This window comes from Carettochelys insculpta, chromosome 2 (assembly GCF_033958435.1).
Source record: "Carettochelys insculpta isolate YL-2023 chromosome 2, ASM3395843v1, whole genome shotgun sequence".
Taxonomy (NCBI): domain Eukaryota; kingdom Metazoa; phylum Chordata; order Testudines; family Carettochelyidae; genus Carettochelys; species Carettochelys insculpta.
In genome coordinates, this window is record NC_134138.1 from 200,821,440 (window position 1) to 200,841,817 (window position 20,378).

The window sequence follows — 20,378 nt, forward strand, 5'->3', positions numbered from 1 at the left end:
GCAGCAGTAATCTGCCATTGCATGTGGCACTCATAGAGCAGCTATACAGGTAGGCTCTAGCTTCTGGGCTAGGGAAACCAGCACTGATATGTGCATTCACATCATGATGCAGATGTGGAATGACGATCAGTGGCTATAGATCTTTAGGATGTGCAAAGCAATCTTCCTGGAACTGTGTGCTGAGCTGGACCCTGGCTTGCTGTGCAAGGACACCAGAATGAGAGCTACTCTATCATTACAGAAATGTGGCAATGATGTGTGGAAGCTGGTGACTCTTGATAGCTACAGTCAGTTGCAAATCAGTTTGGAGGGAGGAAGTCTACTGTTGCATCTGCACTGCTGAGAGTTTGCAGGGCAATAAATCATATTCTGCTATCGAGGACTGTGACTGGGAAATGTGCAAGACAGTGGCTCACTTTGTGAACATGAGATTTCACACTCGAGGAGGGGAGGCATAGATGAGTCATTGGAATTTTTGCACCAGTGCACCTTGCTAATAAGTACATCAATAGGAAGGAATACTTCTTGATGGTGCTGCAGGTGCTTGTGGATCACCATGAGCATTGCACAGACATTGTGGGGTGGTCTGGAAAGGTGTCTGATGTGTGTATCTTCGGAAGTAATACCTTGTCCAGAAAACTTCAGGCAGAGAACTTCTTTCCAGACCATAAGATTACAGAGAGGGATGTGGAAATGCACATTGTACTCCTGGGAGACCAGCTTACTCCTTGCAGCCCTGGCTCATGAAATCAAGCTAAAAATGAGAAAGGAAGGATTTTTCTGTCATAGTGTGCTGTGACAGTTATTGAGTCTGTTCTGGTATGGCTATGGTCTGAAGAAGCGGGTCTACCCCACAAAAGCTCGCCTAATAAATTATTTTGTTAGTCTTTAAATTGCTACTTGACTGCTTTTTTTGTTGTGACAGTTCTGTATGTTGAGGTCTGATTTCGTAAGCAGGACGTTTTTAAGTGAAGTGAAAGGTGTGGGCTGTAGAAGACAACTCAGACTTCTGAAAGGGGTACAGGAGCCTGGAAGGGTGGAGAGCCACTCTGCCTCTCTCAGGCACTGGGCTTGGCCTATTACTCAAATTCACTTCTTGTGTTCAGGCCCCATGAAGCACCCGGTGCTGCCCTTGGCGGCAGACAGGCTACTGGATTACAGGGATCATTGGCGCGACCCATCCTGGCTGTTCTTCTGTTCCTTTTAAGGTGTATTTAAGTGTGCTGTTCCCCCGGGACCCAGGATTTTGGCGGCCTTTGCTGGTGACACAACACGAACGGGACTGCTGGCAGTGCCACACAAAAGGCGTCTTTCCTCTCTCCTCCCTTCTGCCTCCCTCCCCCGCCCCAGAGAGCTCCCCTAGGAGCCAAAGGGACACTAGAGGGCGCTCGCGGGCCCTGCGCAGGCCGTGCGCCAGCTCTTCTTGCTCACCGGGGCGGGGCCCTGGGCCGCTGTAGTCGCGCGCGATCGGTGCTGGGTATGACGCGGCGGGCGGGGTCCCGTGATGGCTGGTCGCGCTGCGCTCGCGCTCTCACTCGCAGCCGCCTCCCCGGCACCAGCTCTAGGCCAACGCGCCGGCGCCATGGCCGAGGACGAGCACCTGGAGGCATCAAGCGAAGGGTGAGCGGCGGCGGGGGGCAGGGCGGGGAGACGACGGCGCAGGCAGGGACGGCCGTGGGGGGATCTCCTCTCCCCTCCTGTGCCGGCCTGAGTACACCCCCGCCTCGCTCTCACGCAGACCCTGGCATCCCAGCTGCTGTAGGTTTCTGTGTCGCTTCCCTCCGTGTTGTCACTGCAAACCCTCTGGTCGCTTAGTTGCTTCAACTACAGCCTCCTCCTCCCATGGAGCCCACTCACAGCTCGTCTTCTCCAGCAAAAAAGAATCTTCCCCTTTTGCCTCTGGGGCTCCTGTCACCCCATCTCACCACTGACTTCCCCTTCCCTTCACCACAAACTCAGAACATCTCACTTTCCAACACTGAGCACCTTGGCCCGACCCATGTCTGCTACTAGTAGGGTTACTGTATTTGACCTTTCAAAAGAGGATATCCGTGACAGGCAGTGTATCTGTATCAGTATCTACCAATTCAGTTTGTATTAATGTGTTATAGTATATACATCAGTATATAGCACATTAATACAACCTGAGTTGGTAGATATTGATACACTCCCTCTCAGGGGTGTCCTCTTCTTTTATGTTGTTACTCTACCTTATTTTTCTCAAACTGCCTACTTCTTTTTAGTTTGTGTGCCAAACAAACCCTCCTTTCCATCAGAGAGACAGGGTAGGTCAAGTGAGGTAATAATATTTTATTGGACAAACTGCTGATGGGGGGTGGGGGTGGAGAGATGAACTTTAGAGTGACTAAAAGATATTACTTCATCCACGGGCACCAACACATCTGTAATGTTTTGTGGCACTCTTAAAGTACCCAATCTGAAAGCCTCTAGTTAATGATTTACCAAGAGAGTCTTAAAATAGCTATGCTTCATTTTCTCTAATTTTAGTGCCTTGGCTCTGAACTGCATTAGTTGCCTAACATGATCCTTTGGGGTGTAAAGTGCTTTTTGGGTAGCACTGAGTGCTCTCAGTTTCTGTCTTCTTTCAGCACCATTCAAGTTTGTGTTCTTAGAATATAATGACTCCGTGGTAGAAACAATGGTCTATATTTTCATAAGGGATTATTGATTGTGGGTGCATAACCAGATAGCATTTAAAAGGGGCATGATTGTCAGGAAGTGCTCAGCATCAACCATTTGAAAATCAAGGCCTTTTAAAGGATTTTAAGGTCAGGCAGCTTCTGAAAATTAAAGGTTACATCTCCTCTTCATGCATCAGAAAGAGCATTGACAGTGGTGAAGTCGCTGTGATTTGTATTATCGTTTTGTTAATAGTAGCCAGTCTTAAAGCTTGGACATCCTTTCAAGGTAAAGAAGCCTGGTTACAGCCAGAGAAAAATGAATGAAACAGACTAATGAAATAGGTTTTCAGGTTTAAAATTGTTTGTGTTGGTGGATAAATACCTATTAAAATCACAGATTAGATACAGTTCTAAGTGATAGGTGTCACATCACGTGAATATAAAGGAAAAAATTTGAACTGTAATGTTTTCTAAAACAAATGTATCAGGAAGTAATTCACCTAGTTGTGCAACAAGTTCATCTAGCTGGAGTCTGGCAACATGGGCAGTCTGTTGAAGCATAGTGATGATAGCATAGTAAAATCACTACAGAATATGTTCATCAAAAGGTGCAAAGCATACAGCTGTTAAGTCTGATCAGAAGATAAAACTAAATATATTTGGATCTTCCTCATGGAATAAAGTTAGAAATAGCTTGTCAGACAGCATTCCAGATAAAATCACTGGCGACTGCTAAATTTGCATAACTGGGAAGAAGTTTCAAGGGTAGAAAATGTTTTGTCTTTAAGATACATGGAATAAGTTTCTCTAAAAATAACTTAGTGGTGTATTGTGGGGGGGGTTTGTTTGTTTTGTTTTTTTGTAAATTTAGTTGGAAAAGTTTTCAGCAACTAGTTAAAACAAAGAGTGCCTTGGAATAATATGTATGTTGTAGAAATCATAGTAATTCCAGATTCACAAATCTTTATTATCCTTTGAGACTTTTCTGAGTTGTGTTTTTAACTCCTAGGGCATGTTATTGGAGATGTTATACTTTTTACGGCCGCAAGTGAATGTAAGTTTAAAATCTGTAGTAATTAATTCAATGGGCTTGAATTCATAGGGTGCTTCCAGTAAGACAGTAGGGATCCTATACTGCCTAAGATCAAGGGTAATTTACTTGCTCTTTAAAAGGACATTGCAGATTTGTCTAAGGCCTGGTCACCCTAGGGAACCAAGTTGATCCCAGGTACGCAATTCTAGGTGCACCATTAGCATAGCTAGAATCAACGTATCAGAATCAACTTTCTGCCCTAGTATAGATAGGGGCTCGTCAGGCTTGTGCCAACGTCCCTTATGCCGTGTGATAGAATGGAGTGCCAGGGTCAAAGGTCAAGCCCAGAGAGATCGATTTTGCCAGGTCTTTGTACATGCAGCAAAATCAAACTCCAGAAGATCAATAATGGCTCGGCCATCTTCTCATAAGTATAAACATACCCTAAGTGTTTGGCTGTGGCACCTTAAATTTTAAAACGAGGCATAAGAAGGTAGGATAATGAAATTATGCTCTTTGGTTACAGCCCCGTTGCTCATTTTGTCTTGAGCATTCATTTTTAAACTAAAGAAGAAAATATTTCTATGCAGTTTCCCCACCTCTGCATAGATTTAGGAAGAGGAGAATGGTGGCTTTCATTAGGAAGATGTCTTTCTCTTCTTCCTCTGCTCCTCATCTCATCTCATCTCACCTCACTCCCTGGTATTTCTGGGTGGACCTGTAATTGAGACAGTATTAGGATGCTGTATTCTCATCTCTTGCCTGCTGCTGACAGGAGAAGAGTAGATCTTGATAGTCTGTTCCCCACCCCTGCAGATGGAGGCCTCTCCTCTAGAAACTCCATGGGGCAGAATGATTAACAGTAATAGGGACTCATGCATCTGATGAAGCGGGTCTTTGACCACGAAAGCTTATGCTCCAAAATATCTGTTAGTCAATAAGGTGACACAGGACTTCTTGTTTTTCTAGGGACTAGAACAATGATATCCAGCCTTCTCAGTCTAAGGGGCAAACAATTATTTGAAAGAGGTCAAGGAGCAGGAGTCAATGTTGGAAATAGATTCTCTGTGTTCTGTTCTCCTTATAACACTTGGGCAGATGCTAGAGATTGTGCTGTTTGTGTGGGATTCCTTAGGCTGTTTTATCGTATATGGGAGTTGAGATAGATAACCAGGGATTCATAAGGAGTAGTTGATTCTTGATTTCTCTTCCCCCACCACCATTCTCTCCTCAGCTGCCCTCAGTGACTATGTGGTAGAGAGGAGCTGAGCAACCTTTGCTGAGATGCTCCTCTAGACTCAGATGGAGCCAATCAAACTTCTATCCTGCTCTCCTTCAGGATCCACAGCTCTGCAGAGAAGCAATCAAGAGAGCATCTGAATTGCTCAACAGTTACAGGAGGGAGGGGACAATAGCTGCTACGAGCACTCCATGCCTCACATCACAGATCCTCCTTGGGATGTACGTGGAGCACTGGGAGGCAGTACTTAATACTTCCTCCCTCTAGTGATGAGTTTAATCTGAACACCCCAGTTAAAGTTTGCCAGGCCTGGCAACTTTGAAATTGGTAAGAAAATATTCTCTTATTAAATCTCCTTCAAGGACTGCAAAGCAAACATTGCCAAGCTAAAGGTTTTCTCCTCCCTCCCTTCTCAAACCCAACCGTGGGCTTAGTGGACTGAAGGACAGCCCTCAGACTCCTCAACAAGGGTGCAAGAGGCATAAATAGTAGATTGCTCCTCTTCCTCTAGCCTTCATTAATTCTTTAGTGAGTGCAATAGTTTAAAAAAAACTTTTTTGACATTTTTTTGAAAATATATGAATGTATTTAATAAGCAAACATACTGCATACATAACACGTTCCAGTGCTCTATGACAGTGTGGTACAGTAGACCCCTGAGTTACACGTAGGTTGTGCTCCTGGGCAGCCACGCATAACTCAAATTTCATGCAAGCTGGGAGAAGCAGTGGTTAGTTTCCAGCTTCCCTCCACTTGCAGAGCCAGGAAACTGACTCGCACTGTGCTGGTCAGATTCCTGGTCCCCAGGAGTGGCAGTGGGCTGGGGATCAGACAGCGTAGAGGGAAGCTGCGGCCCCTGACAGGAACAGTTTTCCCAACCCCTCAGGAACAGCAGCCTGACTCTTGGCTGCCACCCCTCACAGGAGCTGGGAAACTGACCAGCGCTGCAGTTGGTCAGCTTCCCCTCTCCTCTGAGTGGCAGGGAGGTGGCACCTGGCCTCCTGGAGCCAGGTGCCAGCTCCCCACCACTCAGTCATGTTAACCCAAGATATGCGCAAGTTGAATGTGCGTATGTCAAGGTTCTACTGTACGTGAATGCACAGGACTATAAATTCAGGATGATATTACAGGGATTACATTCTTTTAAAGTCCTACCCATTGGATCAGGTGGAGGATCCTGTTCTCTGTATTTTTCTAGCTGGATATGTCTGTGCTGAGTTGGGACAGAAATCCTTCACCAGCTTGCTCGACCAGTTAGTCATCTGGACTCAAGTCCCTACTTTCCCAATAAAGTATCAGGGTGGGGAGAGAAAAATTATAGTAATCTAACTCTCGAATCATCTTTCAGATTTTGCGTAAGAGGAGTAATAGCAATCTGGGAGATAGTGTTGGGAAGTCTGTTACTGCCATCCATGCTGTAGATAAAATGAAGACTTCTACTGACAGGGAGATCAGACTAGTCCAAACTTCACTAGTATTACATTTATGATTTGTTCTGTGCTCAGTAGGGCAATTTATTCAGTGAAGAGCTGCAGTGGAAGAAATTGTGACTTAGGTCCTTTACGTGATGCAGTATATTCATGCTTGCAGACTGATCTCACTCCCTGTTGCACCATGAAGAATGGCAAATAGGCACTGAGAGTCCAAAGGGTCACCACAAAGCAGGGCCTTCAGCGTGAGAACTTAAGGGTAGAAAACTAAGACAAATTAAGAACAGAAATCTGTAGTCTCTTCTAATTATTTGCTATATTACTTTTGCAACCTTATTTTCTCTCATTTCTTAAATTTTTGGTGCTTGATGTTGCAAACTTGACATTCCTTTAGCATAGCTTCTTTTGGGGTGTCATTGGTACTGACAGCAAGGGAAAAGAGGATAACAATGGGGAGGAAAGATGGGTAGCTCAGTTTTTGCCAGGCTGAGGTTCAACTGGCAGTAGGCGATCCAAATGAGATTTTGGTAACAGGAGAGAAGTCAGAGAAAAGAAGTGGATTTGTGTGCCCTTGGAACTATGTAAATGGATGAGGTCACACTGGGCTAAAATTAAAGGGAAAGGAGCAGGGATCTAAGGGCAAAGCCCTCAATGCCTGACATCGTGGGGGTGGAGAAGGAGGAACCTCAATGGCTAGCAGTAGGAAAAATCTGTATAGCATCAACGAAGGGTCCTGTGGCACCTTACAGACTAACAGAAAAGTTCTGAGCATGAGCTTTCGTGAGCACAGACTCACTTCACCAGATGCTGGTCTTGGAAATCACCAAATCTTGGATTTCCAAGACCAGCATCTGATGAAGTGAGTCTGTGCTCACGAAAGCTCATGCTCAAAACTTTTCTGTTAGTCTGTAAGGTGCCACAGGACCCTTCGTTGCTGTTACAGATCCAGACTAACACGGCTACCCCTCTGTATAGCATGAGGTTACAGAAGTGAAGGAGCGGTAGAATTCAGTTCTGTGTAGTAAGTACTTTTTCTTACTTGTTAGTATAACTTTTTTTTTGGTTAGCATTCTCTGTTAGGTTTCTTTGTCTTTCAGTGTTGAAATACAAGTATAAAATACTATTTTATTAAACAAGAAAGGAAGAAAACATGAAAGGTCATTATTTCTTTAGTGCTGGTGCAGTAACTTCCTTGCAAAGTGTTATTTTTAAGGAGAAGTGTCTGATTTTGAACCTTGTATGTTTCAGCTCCTCTAGATTTGATAAACTCAGAACAGGGAGGAACTGGTTTCCTAATCTGTTAGCATTAATTAATCCTCCATGTCTTTGTAGTACTTTGTGACATGTCTTTTGGATGAAATGTGAGGCAATAGAGCAGTGTTTCACAAGCCATGGGGGTGGGGAATTTGTAGCAGAGTTAAAGAAGATTGATAGTTGTTACGAAAAGCTGAATGGTGCCAAATATGTAGGGCCCTACCAAATTCATGACCATGAAAAATGTCACATAGCCCCAAATATGGTCTTTTGTATGTTTTTACCCTATATTATTCGGATTTCATGGGGAAGATCAGCATTTCTCAAATAGGGGGTGGTCACAGGTTATTTTACAGGGGTTGCAGTATTGTCAGTCTTATTTCTGCACTGCCTTCAGAGCGGGATGACCAGAGCGTGGCAGCTGTTAACCAGGTGCCTAGCTCTGAAGGTAGTGTTCTGCCAGCAGCAGTGCGGAAGTAAGGGTACAATACCATATCATGCCATCTGTACTTCTGCGCTGCTGCATTCAGAGTTGGGTGGCTAGAGACTGGCCGCTGCTGACTGAGGGAGACCATCTTTTCAGGCAACAGCACAGAAGAAAGTGGCAATGTCATAGCACACCATTCTTACTTCAGTTCTCTGGAAGGTAGCTTTGTCTTCAGACCGAGGCTCCTGGCCAGCAGCTGCTGCTTTCCAGCTGCCCAGCTTGGACGATAGCACCACTGCCAGCAGCAGAGCAGAAGTAAGGGTAGCAGTACTGCAACCTTACCCTGCCCTTGCAATAACCTTGACAATCCTCCCAATTCCTTTTTGGGTCAGGACCCCTATAAGACAACCCAGTTAAATTACAGATTTAAATAGTTGAAGTCAAGATATTTACAATTTTTAAAAACCTATGACTGAAATTTACCAAAATCTGAATTTAGTAAGACCCAAGAGATATGACACACTCACATTTGCAAATGTGTTTAGTGACTTTTTTTGGTAGCAGACTTTAATGCAGCCTGAGTGCTCTGGTATGCATGCACAGGCAGCAGTCTACTCCTTTATACTTTGTGCTTGTGGTACTCATCTCAGCTGCAAGAGCACATAATGCTTTACCACCCCCATGAATCAATGGATGCCCTCTCACACATCCTAGAATATGGGGAGAGGAGGAGGAAGGTTGGAAGGGGAGGCATCAAAATTCAAGAAGAAAACAGAAAGCTAATGCAGATTGAACCTCTCTTGTCCAGCACCCTTGGGACCTGACTGGTGCCAGATGAGAGTTTACAGGACGATGGGAGGTTAACATTTTCTAGCAGATTTCTATCACTTACACTGCCTACTGGGCTCTTAGACGACAGTTGGGGTGAATTACAGCTAAATAACAGTGCAGAAGTGGTAGTCGTAAACAAATTATATGGGACCACAGAAAACATGGCCACGTCCATGATAAGTGATTGTCCGGCTAACTAAAATCATGCCAGATTATGGAGTTTGCCAAACAAGAGAGTTCTGGATTAGAGAGGTTCAACCTGTAACAAGGAACTGGAAAAGCAGGTGTGAAAAATTGCTGGGAGACAAAAGAGAAGGAAAATCGGAACATGGTGGTATGTAGCAGGAGTGAGCCGGTATCCATATACTCTTCCATTTCAAGTAGGAGAGCTGCACCAAAATTGAGTACCAGGATAATATTGATCTTCTCTCCTGTCTGAATGTGCAGCTTGTTCCAATTAATTATAATATCGTAGTGTACTACAATATTGTTACACCAATCAGAAGAGATTAATCGTTTAGAACTTATTTCCAATTTCTTGTTATTATTTGTGAAGTCGGGGCCAATATAACATGCTGCTTATATGTACAGGAACATTCAGGTGGCAAAATGCAATGTTTCTAAAAAATTTTACATTGATAAAGCAGTTGTTGACTGTTGAAAATACAAAGTTAAATATGCCGTAGATATACAAGGAAGGCATTTTTTACCTTTGACCTAATGTAGCAATGTGCTATAATAAGCTACCAAGAGCCTCTTGTTGAAATAGGAGGTATGATGTACAGGACACTTCCTAGAAATATTTGTGCAGTAGTTTTCAAAATATTATGCAGTATTTTCAATGTTGCAAAACACTTGGATAATTCAGTTGCGCTAAAGTAATCACAATGTTTTGGCTTGAAATTCTTTTAAACGGCTTTATAATAATGGGCAATAATCCAATTGGAAGTGGAAGTATTGGCTTCAAAGGTAGCTGTTTGGCAGCTCTATAGAGTTGTTAGATCTTGTGAAAAATGCCAAGCTCATATTTGCAAAGGATGCCATCCAATAGGGTTCTCACTTTGTGTTCTAAGCTTCCTACTGTAGTAGACAAGGCCCTGAGTTCTTGAAGATTTACGGTGATGGGGGGATAGAACACAAGCTTGATTCCATTCTGCTAACATTATGTGTCACTTCTGGGCCTTATCAGCTGTCCTTGGAATCTCCCATCCTAATTGAACCTGTGGCCACTACATCTAACTTCCAAGCCATATGAAGAGACTCTTCAGTGAGGGAGGAAGCTGGTTGTGCCTCTTGTGTAGGAAAGAGCTGCAAGCATGGGAGTGTATTCCTCCCTAAAGAAATTCATGATCATTTCAGCCACTTCCCATCAGACTGAGATATGGTCTACATTAGGACATCCTGCTCTATTCCAGCCCAGGATCCCTGCTTCCTAACAGACTAGATTACCAATCGATAGGTGTATTGTTTCTGAGTAGTTGACTTGTTTCCCTCAGCTGTCTCAGAATGAGTAGTCTAGATGAACTTCCTAAGTAGAAATGATTCACACTATTGTGTGAATGGACCTTTGTGGATCCATTTACTTTCCTCACATAAAAAAATTCTTGTCTAATTTTGCCTGTTTTTAATAAAGCAGTTCTTTTAACCTATTGTGAATTTCTCAGCAGTTCCTTGTCACCACTTTTCATGAAGAGCATGTTCCATACATATTGCAAACATATATTACTTATGAAATTGGTTAACTTACAAATCTTACAGTTTATTCATTCATTTTATATCCAAATGTACTGTTTCAAACCTCTTCATCTCACTTATTGTAAAAATCAGTCTTACAATTTGATTTTATACATATGGGTTCCTCACTCCCAACTGTAAAGGGAGATGGTCTCATTGTACATTCATCTTGGTCCTCTGTTGTTGTTGCACATTTTCTTATATGAAAAACCCGCTCTACCCCCACAAGCTTTTTTTCCTTTTGTAGCAAGAGTTCAGCTTTGCCGGGAATACTACCCAACGTAAAATGTAAATTTCCTGTGGTTTAAAATGCCTCCTGTTTGAGTTCATTGTTCTGATTAGCTTATTAACTCTGGCTTGTAGAAGATCTTGTGTGTAGGAGAAAGAAACAGAACCCAGACACATTAGTGAAATTAAACTCTCATTCATTAAAATTATGTCCTGGTTTTTTGGGGTATTTTTTTGTTTTGTTTTTGTTTGTTTTGTTAGGCTTGTGCTGTATTTTGACTCTGTTGCATTTAAAGGCTCGTGTCCCAATTTGACTTTTCTGTACTATGTAAGCAAACAGTAAGATGATACCAGATGTGATTGAAGACGTTATCAATTCAAAATCATTTAATTTTTTCACCTTAAGTGGTTTCTGGTAATACATTTGTTCATGTCGTCTTTCTGATTTCCTTATTTTTACAATCAGGTGTTCATAAACCTTTAACAATATTTTGCTCTTATGTTGTATGAAAGGACCCCCCCCCAAAAAAAAAAAATCAAGGGAAATTGACTAATAGGGCCTTGAAAGTTGAAGAGAGAAAATAATATCAGTGCACAAAGTAAACAAACTGAAAAGAGGCATACTCTCGCTTATACATTCCAATTATAGCACTTGACTTTGTATATGTAGTAATAGTGGTGGATAAAAGGAGACGTATGCTTTATTGTTCTGTGTATTTTTTTGTGTTTTTTAACAGGTGGTTGGCAAATAAATTAAGCATGGAAACTTCCTGCCATGCACAGCCATATAAACTACAGTTTTCAAGTTGTCTCAAATAGAGTAAGGTCTTAGAGTACGCGAGGGTTCTGTTCCATGCACCCTCGTGTAACCCGGATTTCGCGCAAGTTGGGGTCTGTCTTTTTCTCTGGCAGAACACATGTTCTGCAGCCGGGGAAGCAGCAGAAAGGTAAGTCCTGGCATGGGGGTGGCAGTTGGAAGGTTAAGCCTGGCGGTGAGTTGGGGCCATGGGAGGTGGTGGGGGCGGGGGGATAAGGCTGGAATAGGTTAGGGCTGCAGGGGTCAGAGGGGTGGTGAGTCAGAGCACTTCTCAGGCGGTGAGCCAGGACATGGCCAGAGGTTGAACAGGAGCCAGAGCCAGGTGGGGGGGGATGAAGCAGGGGGGGTGGTTTGAATTGGAGCCGCATGTGGGAGTTTAAACTGGGGTGGGGAGTGGAGGGTGAACTGGAGCCATGCGCAAGGGGTGAGCCAGAGCCATAGGTGGCAGGTGAGCTACAGCCATGCGTGGATGGTGAGCCGGGACACAGTGAGGGGTTGAGCTGGAGCCAGAGCCAGGCGTGGGTGGTGAGCCAGCAGAGTGGTTGAACTGGGGCTGCGCGTGGGGGGTTGGGGGCGTTGAGCCAGAGCTGCGTGTGGGGGATTTAAACCGGGGCAAGAGTATGGAAACGGGGCTGCATGCAAGGGGGGTTAGGGGTGAACCAGAACCACGCATGAGGGGTGGTGAACCAGAGCCAGAGTTGGCAGGTGAGCCAGAGCTGCGCACAGGCGGTGAGCCAGCAGGGGTTATTGAACAGGGACCATGGAGGGTGAGTCAGAGTCATGCCTGAGGGGTGGTGAGCTAGAGCCAGAGGCAGGGATGAGCAGGAGCTATGTGCGGTTGGTGAGTGGAGCAGGGGAGGAAAGCTGAGCCCGGGCCACGCAGATCCAGTGGGGTTGAGCCAGGGTGGGGGGACCTAGTTCAGCACAACTAGAAATCGCGCTATAGGTTTACAATAGGAATCGGGATCAGATGCGTGAGAGTGGGGTCGCGTACACTGACTTCAGTTTGAGACCTTACTGTAATTAAACTATTAAAGTGGGAAATCAGATGCTAATAAGAACTTTTCTCTAAATTAGTGTGGTGTAAGCTGCTGTTTGTCCTTTTCCATGGATTCTCCTTCTTCCCCTTTTTAAAAGATGGGTACTTATATTTGTCTTTTTCCAATTATACGGGACCTCCTCCTATCGCCACAAGTTTTCAGAGATAATGGCCAATATCTGTGCAATCACATCAGCCAGCTCCCTCAGCATCCTTGGATGCATTTGATCCAGCCCCATGGATTTGTGCTTGCCCAACTTTTTTCTAAAAAGTTGTCAGTCTTTTCTTTTCCCCATTGTGGGCTGCTCATCTCCTTCACATACTGTGCTGCCTAGTGCAGCACTCTGGTGGCTGACCTTGCTTTGAGGACAGAGGCAAAAAAAAAAACATGGAGTACTTTGAGGAGTAAAGGGACTTCAGAGTAGCGCAGGCACTCAGAAGTGCCCACGGCTACATGCATGCCGGTGCTTCAAAGTTGCCAAGGAGGAGAATTAGCCTAATGAAGTGCTGCATGTTCACCACAGCACTTCATTAGTAATCTCCCATCACCCTGATTAACATGACCCCTTCAAAGTGGAGGGCAAGTGTAGACAAGCCCATAGGGATGGAGATTCTGCCAACTCCCTAGGCAACCCATTCCAGTGCTTCACCACCCTCCTAGTGAACTAGTTTTTTCCTAATATCTGGCTTAAACCTCCTGCACTGCAACTTGAGACCATTGCTCCTTGTTCTGTCATGTCACCATTGAAAGCAGCCAGTAGGAGGCACTGAAAATCTTTGAAGTAGTTGGTTAACATCATTTTTGTCCTCTATCGCTTTAGACACCTGTGACATCATTTACTTTCCTTACGTGTGTTCATTTCAGAGTAGGTATAGAACTCATTAACTCAATTTTATTAGGAAAAAAACAGGTCATATTTCACACATCAAGTGCCTTGTGTGCATCGCTTCTCAACTCCAGTAGAGTGTAAGCATAGTATGGAGATGATAAAGCTGCCCTGGCCATTTGCCTGTCTGATCTAGGTCACCTTTTACTGTTTTACAGTTAGGTGTTGGTCATATCAAAAACTTATTCATGATTCAAAAATCTGTTTTAAAAAAAGAGGCATGAAACTGAAAATCTGAAAGTAAAAAAGATGAAGAAACTTTAATTCTGATAGATAAAGTGATGTGCTTGCTTAGTTCTGAGAGCCTTGAACATTGAATTTCTTGTCATATTTCATCCACCTTTTCCTAGGTTGGAGGATTAACTTTAATTCAGGTGTTGTATACATTTTCTTATTTTTCTGTGGACACCGTTGCCTTCAACTCATGCTGCTTTAATGTTCCAGGTTCAAAATCTCTCATGAGTTCCATCCAGAATTTTTTTCTGTTGGTGTTTGAGCACTTCCTGAATTATGTATCCCTCAGTTGAGGTGATGTGGGGTGGGTAAGAGGGATTTATGATGTCTGAAGCACTATCACTGTTCTCGATGAATATTATTGCACACTACTTTGGAAGTGACACTGAAATCCATCAGATGAGACTATAACATTACAACTATAACTTTACAGCTTCCTCTTATATACTGAAGCTAAATATTTAGGAATCTGTATCAGGATATAACAACAAAACCTACGGTGGCACCGTATAGACTAACCAATATTTTGGAGGGTCTTTGCCCAAGAAAGCTTACGCTCCAAAATATCTGTTACTGTACAAGGTGCCACAGTACTTTTTTGTTTTTGAAGATACAGACTAACTTGGCTACCTCTCTGATACTTATCAGGATATAGTTTACAAGGAATAGAAAATAAGATATAAGGGTTGTGAGTTGTGAACATATCAGCATGGTCATATCACTGCACTGCCACCATTGATATATGTTTGTTACAGCAGGCTTTGACAATTGAGAAATTTTTTTATTTCTAAAAATCTTTTTCCCATTAAAGGAATTTTAAGGGTTTTGTTTTTTATTCTTTAATCAAGATATTGCTTAGGAATTTATACAGTACTGGTGTGAGGAATTGGGGAAGCAAAGTGATTGGGTATTAAAATGCTTATCCCAGGATCATGCAGTAATATTCTTCAGCTTAGTACATCTGTAGAAAAGACGTTCGTTTTAACATAGTGGCTCAACTGATACCAATATACTTCTATAATTTGGGTTTTAATAAAGAAATTAAAAATAAGTTGATTGTATAAATTGATAATTTTTCTTTAAACTTTTTTAAATTTCCTGGTACATGTTAATGGTTAATAGTTGGGCAAATTGCTTTGTGCTGATGCCAGATTTTCTTTTTAAGAAGTCTACATTTTAAATAGCTAAACTTGTCAGTCATCTTGGAAGCAAATTATATTCACCTATTCTTGCAAGGCTTGGTCCAGATCCCATTAAAAGTCAGTATAAAAACAACTGTTAACTTCAGTGGCTTTTGTCAAACAGCTGGGAGGTCAATTTCAACTTCTGTGACTTATAATGAGTATTTTTCCACAAACTCTTTTAAAGGGAATTGGACTGCTCCCTTAGATAGCATTAAGATGATCCTTGCAATGTTCTACATTCTTCAGCATTGGTAGAAGCAAATATTTAATTGCTTTAGATTCTTTGCCAAATGCCAAGAGGCTGAGCAAACAAAAAGTTGTAAACATAAGGAGAGGAAAATCATAATTGAAACAAAATGAAGGAGGAAAAAACTGAAAGAGATTTAGCTGAAATTTTGAGAGGTTTTTGAAAATGCATACCCTTTAATTTGATCAGATTTGTACGTGTGTTCCTCAGCTGTTAGTATTTAAAAAAGGTGGGGGGCAATAAATGAGAATATATGGCAGACATTTGTGGATGCCAGTGATTAATGAGCTGACTTAGCTCATGAGGTAGTATTTGGAAAGGCCAATCGGTATAGACAGTCTGGGATTTTTTCCAGAAAGGTGTTATCACTTTCTGCAGACTTTGTGTTTATTTTAAAATTAATTAAAATTTTTAAGGCTGCATCTAGATTCTGCCTAGCTGCCGGCAGCATGATGCAAATGAGGGTTCACGAAATTACGAAAGGCCATCCGTTTTTTGCAGGGATAAAGGGCTGGCGACAGAAGGCAGTTTTGCCAGCAGAACCACATCTACACTCTTGTTTTCTGCAATAAACATGCAAATGAGTTGGGCAAATATGCAAGTGAGTGGGCATTTGCAATTTTTGAACCCTCATTTTCATCATGCTGCCAGCAGCCAGACTGAATGTAGACGCATGTTCCTAGGAATCCACTCCTTCAAGATGCTGAGTGCCTTCAGTTCATTGATTGCACTGAGGGCATGACAATAAAGTATTACTTCTTTTGGAAATGCTCACTGACAGTTTCAGCAAATCACTTTTACACAGGCCATGATATAGAGTGACTGCTGTAAAGGTAACTAATGATTATTGAATGTCAGTGGATCCAGGTTATTAGATACTGAATCTTGATTGACTGTCTTTCTGCTATAATCATGTACTCTATGTATATTTGACTTGCAGCTTCACCATATGCACTCACCAGACTTGCCCTGTTGTGTTAGCGATTAAGCTTATGACACAAAAATCAGAGTAAAAACAGAGTAAAGGCTGAAACTCCATCTCATGCTTAATGCGTTCCTTGTGCATAATGCTCTGGAATACTTGTGTGATCTAGTTGGGGGCTATATTTGAAGATTATTACAGCTTCGCCTAATACAGAGTGCAGGTAGCTTGTTTACATATATTACAATTTATTTACAAATCTATTTTTTGTTTTATTTTTTGTTGGTATTGTAGATCAGGATGGCTATCTAGTTGGCTTCCTGCATGGTGCCCCACATCACTGCCACATCTTAAAGAAGCAGAGGAAAAAATACTGAAGTGTAAGTGTTTTTTGCACGTATGGAGAAGTATATCTGGATTTTGTGTAGTTTTTCATCAGAAACTACCACTACTATATTTAATGCATTGCAGTGAAGCAAACATGACTGTAATATAGATTACCAGTGTTCACTTATTTAGGACCTTTGACATTGATCTGAAAGACTACTAGATATGACTAACAGAATATATAGTATCTAAACTATGGGTTGTTTTTTTTTATTCTTTAGGTATCACAAGCACATACAGTAAACAATATGTCTTCATATCCAATGGAAATAAAATATGGACACTAATATTCTCTCAGGACATCTCTTATAAAACTCCACTTGTTCTCCTCCATGGGTTTGGAGGAGGTGTTGGACTTTGGGCTCTCAATTTTGAAGACCTTTGTGAAAATAGGACCATTTATGCATTTGACCTCTTGGGTTTTGGGCGTAGTAGTAGACCACAGTTTGATACTGATGCAGCAGAAGCAGAAAATCAGTTTGTAGATGCTATAGAAGAATGGAGACAGGAGATAGGGTTGGACAGGATGATTTTACTTGGACATAATCTGGGTGGATTCTTGGCTGCTGCTTATTCACTGAAGTACCCATCAAGGTATGTGAAAATAAAGGGAAATGAAATCTTTGCACTGTCAAAATAGCTTTTTATTGAGTTAGTTTTAGCTGTAAAAATTGGTTCGAGGCTTTGTACTCTTAATAATCTCCATTAATAACTGTAAAAGTATATATTTACAGATCGTTCACACATCACAAGTTTAAGATGCATTTGCATGATGAAATCATTAAGAACTTAGCTTCCATAAGTAAGCAGTATGAACAGACACATTAATGAACTCTTGGTGACTTTTCTGATTTTAGTTCTTTGATGTCTCCTATTCCCTGATCCTTGTATAAGTGAAGGTATCATATGTCCCTTTTCTGCTTATCATCACACTATGACATTACAGACAGTCATATTTGAGTATGGGGTGTTCTTTTACAAGTAACCCATGCTTCTATTTCAATATTTTTTTCCTTTCCCCATCCTGGTAGGTTGGTATAAAGGTATAAGGATGACTACATTTTTCTCATGTTATGCCTTGTTAATTCAACCTAAAATTGCTTTTGTTTTGCAGCATCACGTTGCTGACTCTTCTAAAGGTTGTGATCCACCACAACTCACAGATACTTCTCAGCAATGCTGCTCCCAAACTAGTTGTCCCCCATGCTGTATTTGTGCCTTTGTTTTTCCTTCTATATCTGTCTTTATTTATTTGTGTATGTCCTTGGTAAACCCTTGCTGACTGCTAGTGATTACCTCTTTTGCTATACCCTCTACCAGATTTACAAGGAGAAATCTCTCATCTTTCTAGCTCACAGAATACAGTGCCTAGTAGCTGCGTTTGTGCTCAGTCTTCTCTTTGATTTTACTTTTTTTTCTATAAGGAATCAGAAATTAGATGATAGGATATGACAGTGCTGGTGAATAACATAGCTTGTTTAATTTGCAGACAGCAAACTTTAATGAGCCTCATTTTGCAATAAATTGTAAGAGACTTGAAACATTTTATATACACTAAATCTCCCAAACTTTTTTGCCAACAGGGTAAAGCACCTTATCTTAGTGGAGCCGTGGGGTTTTCCAGAGAGGCCTGATAATGCTGAACAAGAGAGACCAATTCCAATCTGGATTAAAGCACTAGGAGCTATGTTGAGTCCATTTAATCCATTGGCTGGGCTCAGGTTAGCTGGGCCTTTTGGTGAGTGCTAATTAATATTTATTTATTGTAAATATGAAAACGGAGCAAACACTTCATTAAGATATTGTCTTATAATTGCTATTTGCCTTCTTATAAATAGTTTTTGGCCTGTCGTTTATTTTATTTCATAAACTAACTAGAGCCACATCAGCCATCTATCATGAGGTTCTCTCTCTCTCTCTCTTTTTAAGTGGGATTTCTAAGCTTTAGTAGTCTGAAAACTGGAAAGAGGCTTTTGTGTGTGTTAAAAGCTTGACTACAATAATTAGCCTTTTGGACATACTAATTTGTTACTTTGCAAAGAAGATCATTCTTTAAAGTAGAAACTTTTCTAATTTACTTAATAGGATTATTTGATTATCAAGTAGTTGCACAGAAGTAAAGCTAACACATGATGCCTGTAGCTTAAAAATTTATTTATGCTCAACAATGTTCCACTGTTTTCAGTGAATATAGGAATTCTAATACACAAATATATTGTTTTCCAAAGAAAACGTTCTCTAATAATGCAACAGTTGTTCATCATCTTTCATAGATATAAAAAACCCTCAACAATATTAGCTTCTGCCGTAAATCTTCACAAGTGCCTGTTCAGTTTTTTTCCCCATCAGGAATGGATTTCCTTTCTCCTTAAGATAGTGCAGACTAACTGTAATTTGTGACTTGTCCTTTCTGATGAGGGGGTAAGAATAATTAAATCCATCTGTAAGATCGACTCCATTACTTGTTCTAATATGGAATATTCATTTTTTAATTAGCTCAGTATCATGCACCAGAAATCTATGCAAATATTCAAATTGTCTTTGATATAAGCTAAAAATACAAACCAACTTGATCAACCAAAGAAAATGCAGTAGTCTTCTGAAAACTGAAAAGGGAGCTGACCCTGTCAGTCCAGCCACTGATCTCTGCACACACCAATAGATTACAGCCCTTTGCTTCCTGCTCTTGCCCTATATTCCAGGAAAAAATGATTTGGCAATGTGGCCTTAAGACCTATAAACCTGGACTCGTGACAGAGTGGAAAGTGCATTCCAAAATTAGAACACCCACAGAAAATGCCCTGCTTGACGTTCAGGCACTTCTGTGTTTGTAGCAGGATGGAATACAGAAATAAGCAGTGTCAAATACTCAGGTCCAAAGTCAGTTTTGGGGTTGTAAATCTAAAACAGCACTTTAAACTCTTATGTGAAATATAATGTGTAGCCAGTGTAAATAACAGAGCATTGGTGTCAAGCTTACAACCTAAACCTCTACTTAATAAGTGAGCTGCCAGCTGCCACCTATTTGCATTAGGTTCAGTCTCTGAACTGAATTTAGAGGGTCACTTTGCATAAAATATGGTCTAATCTCAAGGCTATAACAACATGGATCATGGTGACCAGGTTTACATAAATCATCATAGCCCTGTGTCCAGAAACAGGTGAGGGAAGCAGATTTATGATCACAGCTGTGTGATCACTGTTGCTGTGACTGTCCAGCAGCATTTTAGGATTTAATCTTGAATACAGTTTAGAAACCTAAATCGTAAAGGGTGAGGTCAGATCTTCATAAAGGGTAAAGAGAGAGTCTTCAATGTGTCTTCATTTTGCTATCACCTTTTCCTAATATCAGTTCTGTATTATTTGAGTTGACCTTCAGCAGCAATCCCTCATTCATGACCCAGACACTGGTTAAAATATGTAATAGTTAATTGAGGTAGTATTTTCTCAAGACCTCAGCATTGTCCCAAATGTACTCTTATTGAAGTCAGTGATAAAACTGTTATTAACTTCACTGAGAGTAGATTTAAGCAACAGTAGCTCAATAGTTGTATGATTGCAGATGCAAAATATTAAAATAATTGTCTTTTAAGTTTTGAAAGTCATGCTCTTGAAAAGAAAGCTCCATACAATATCTTAGTGTACAAAAGTAAAGAATGTGAATTGCATGGGCAAACTTAATTCAGACATTTCCTAATTTTCAGGGGTTTGACTTTGCAGTCAAAATAATGTGAATATAATATGGTTTTAGCGTGTAATTTCCTAGAGATTTAAGAAACAGATTGTTTTTTAAAACGCTGAAACTGAACTACTACAGTTGGAACATCCTCAGAAAGGTTCAG

The 20,378-nt window shown here is 41.4% G+C and overlaps 1 protein-coding gene across 1 annotated transcript in view; it reads left to right on the plus strand.

Moving 5' to 3' along the window:
• The first annotated feature begins 1,468 nt into the window (after window positions 1-1,468).
• The window catches only part of ABHD5 (abhydrolase domain containing 5, lysophosphatidic acid acyltransferase), a 28,643-nt gene continuing 9,733 nt past the window's right edge, over window positions 1,469-20,378 (plus strand). Inside the window, exons 1-4 of the mRNA XM_074988328.1 lie at window positions 1,469-1,620; window positions 16,444-16,529; window positions 16,758-17,130; window positions 18,120-18,274. Coding sequence (XP_074844429.1) covers window positions 1,505-1,620; window positions 16,444-16,529; window positions 16,758-17,130; window positions 18,120-18,274 — 730 coding nt within the window. The 5' untranslated portion in view covers window positions 1,469-1,504. The remainder of the gene's footprint in view (window positions 1,621-16,443; window positions 16,530-16,757; window positions 17,131-18,119; window positions 18,275-20,378) is intronic.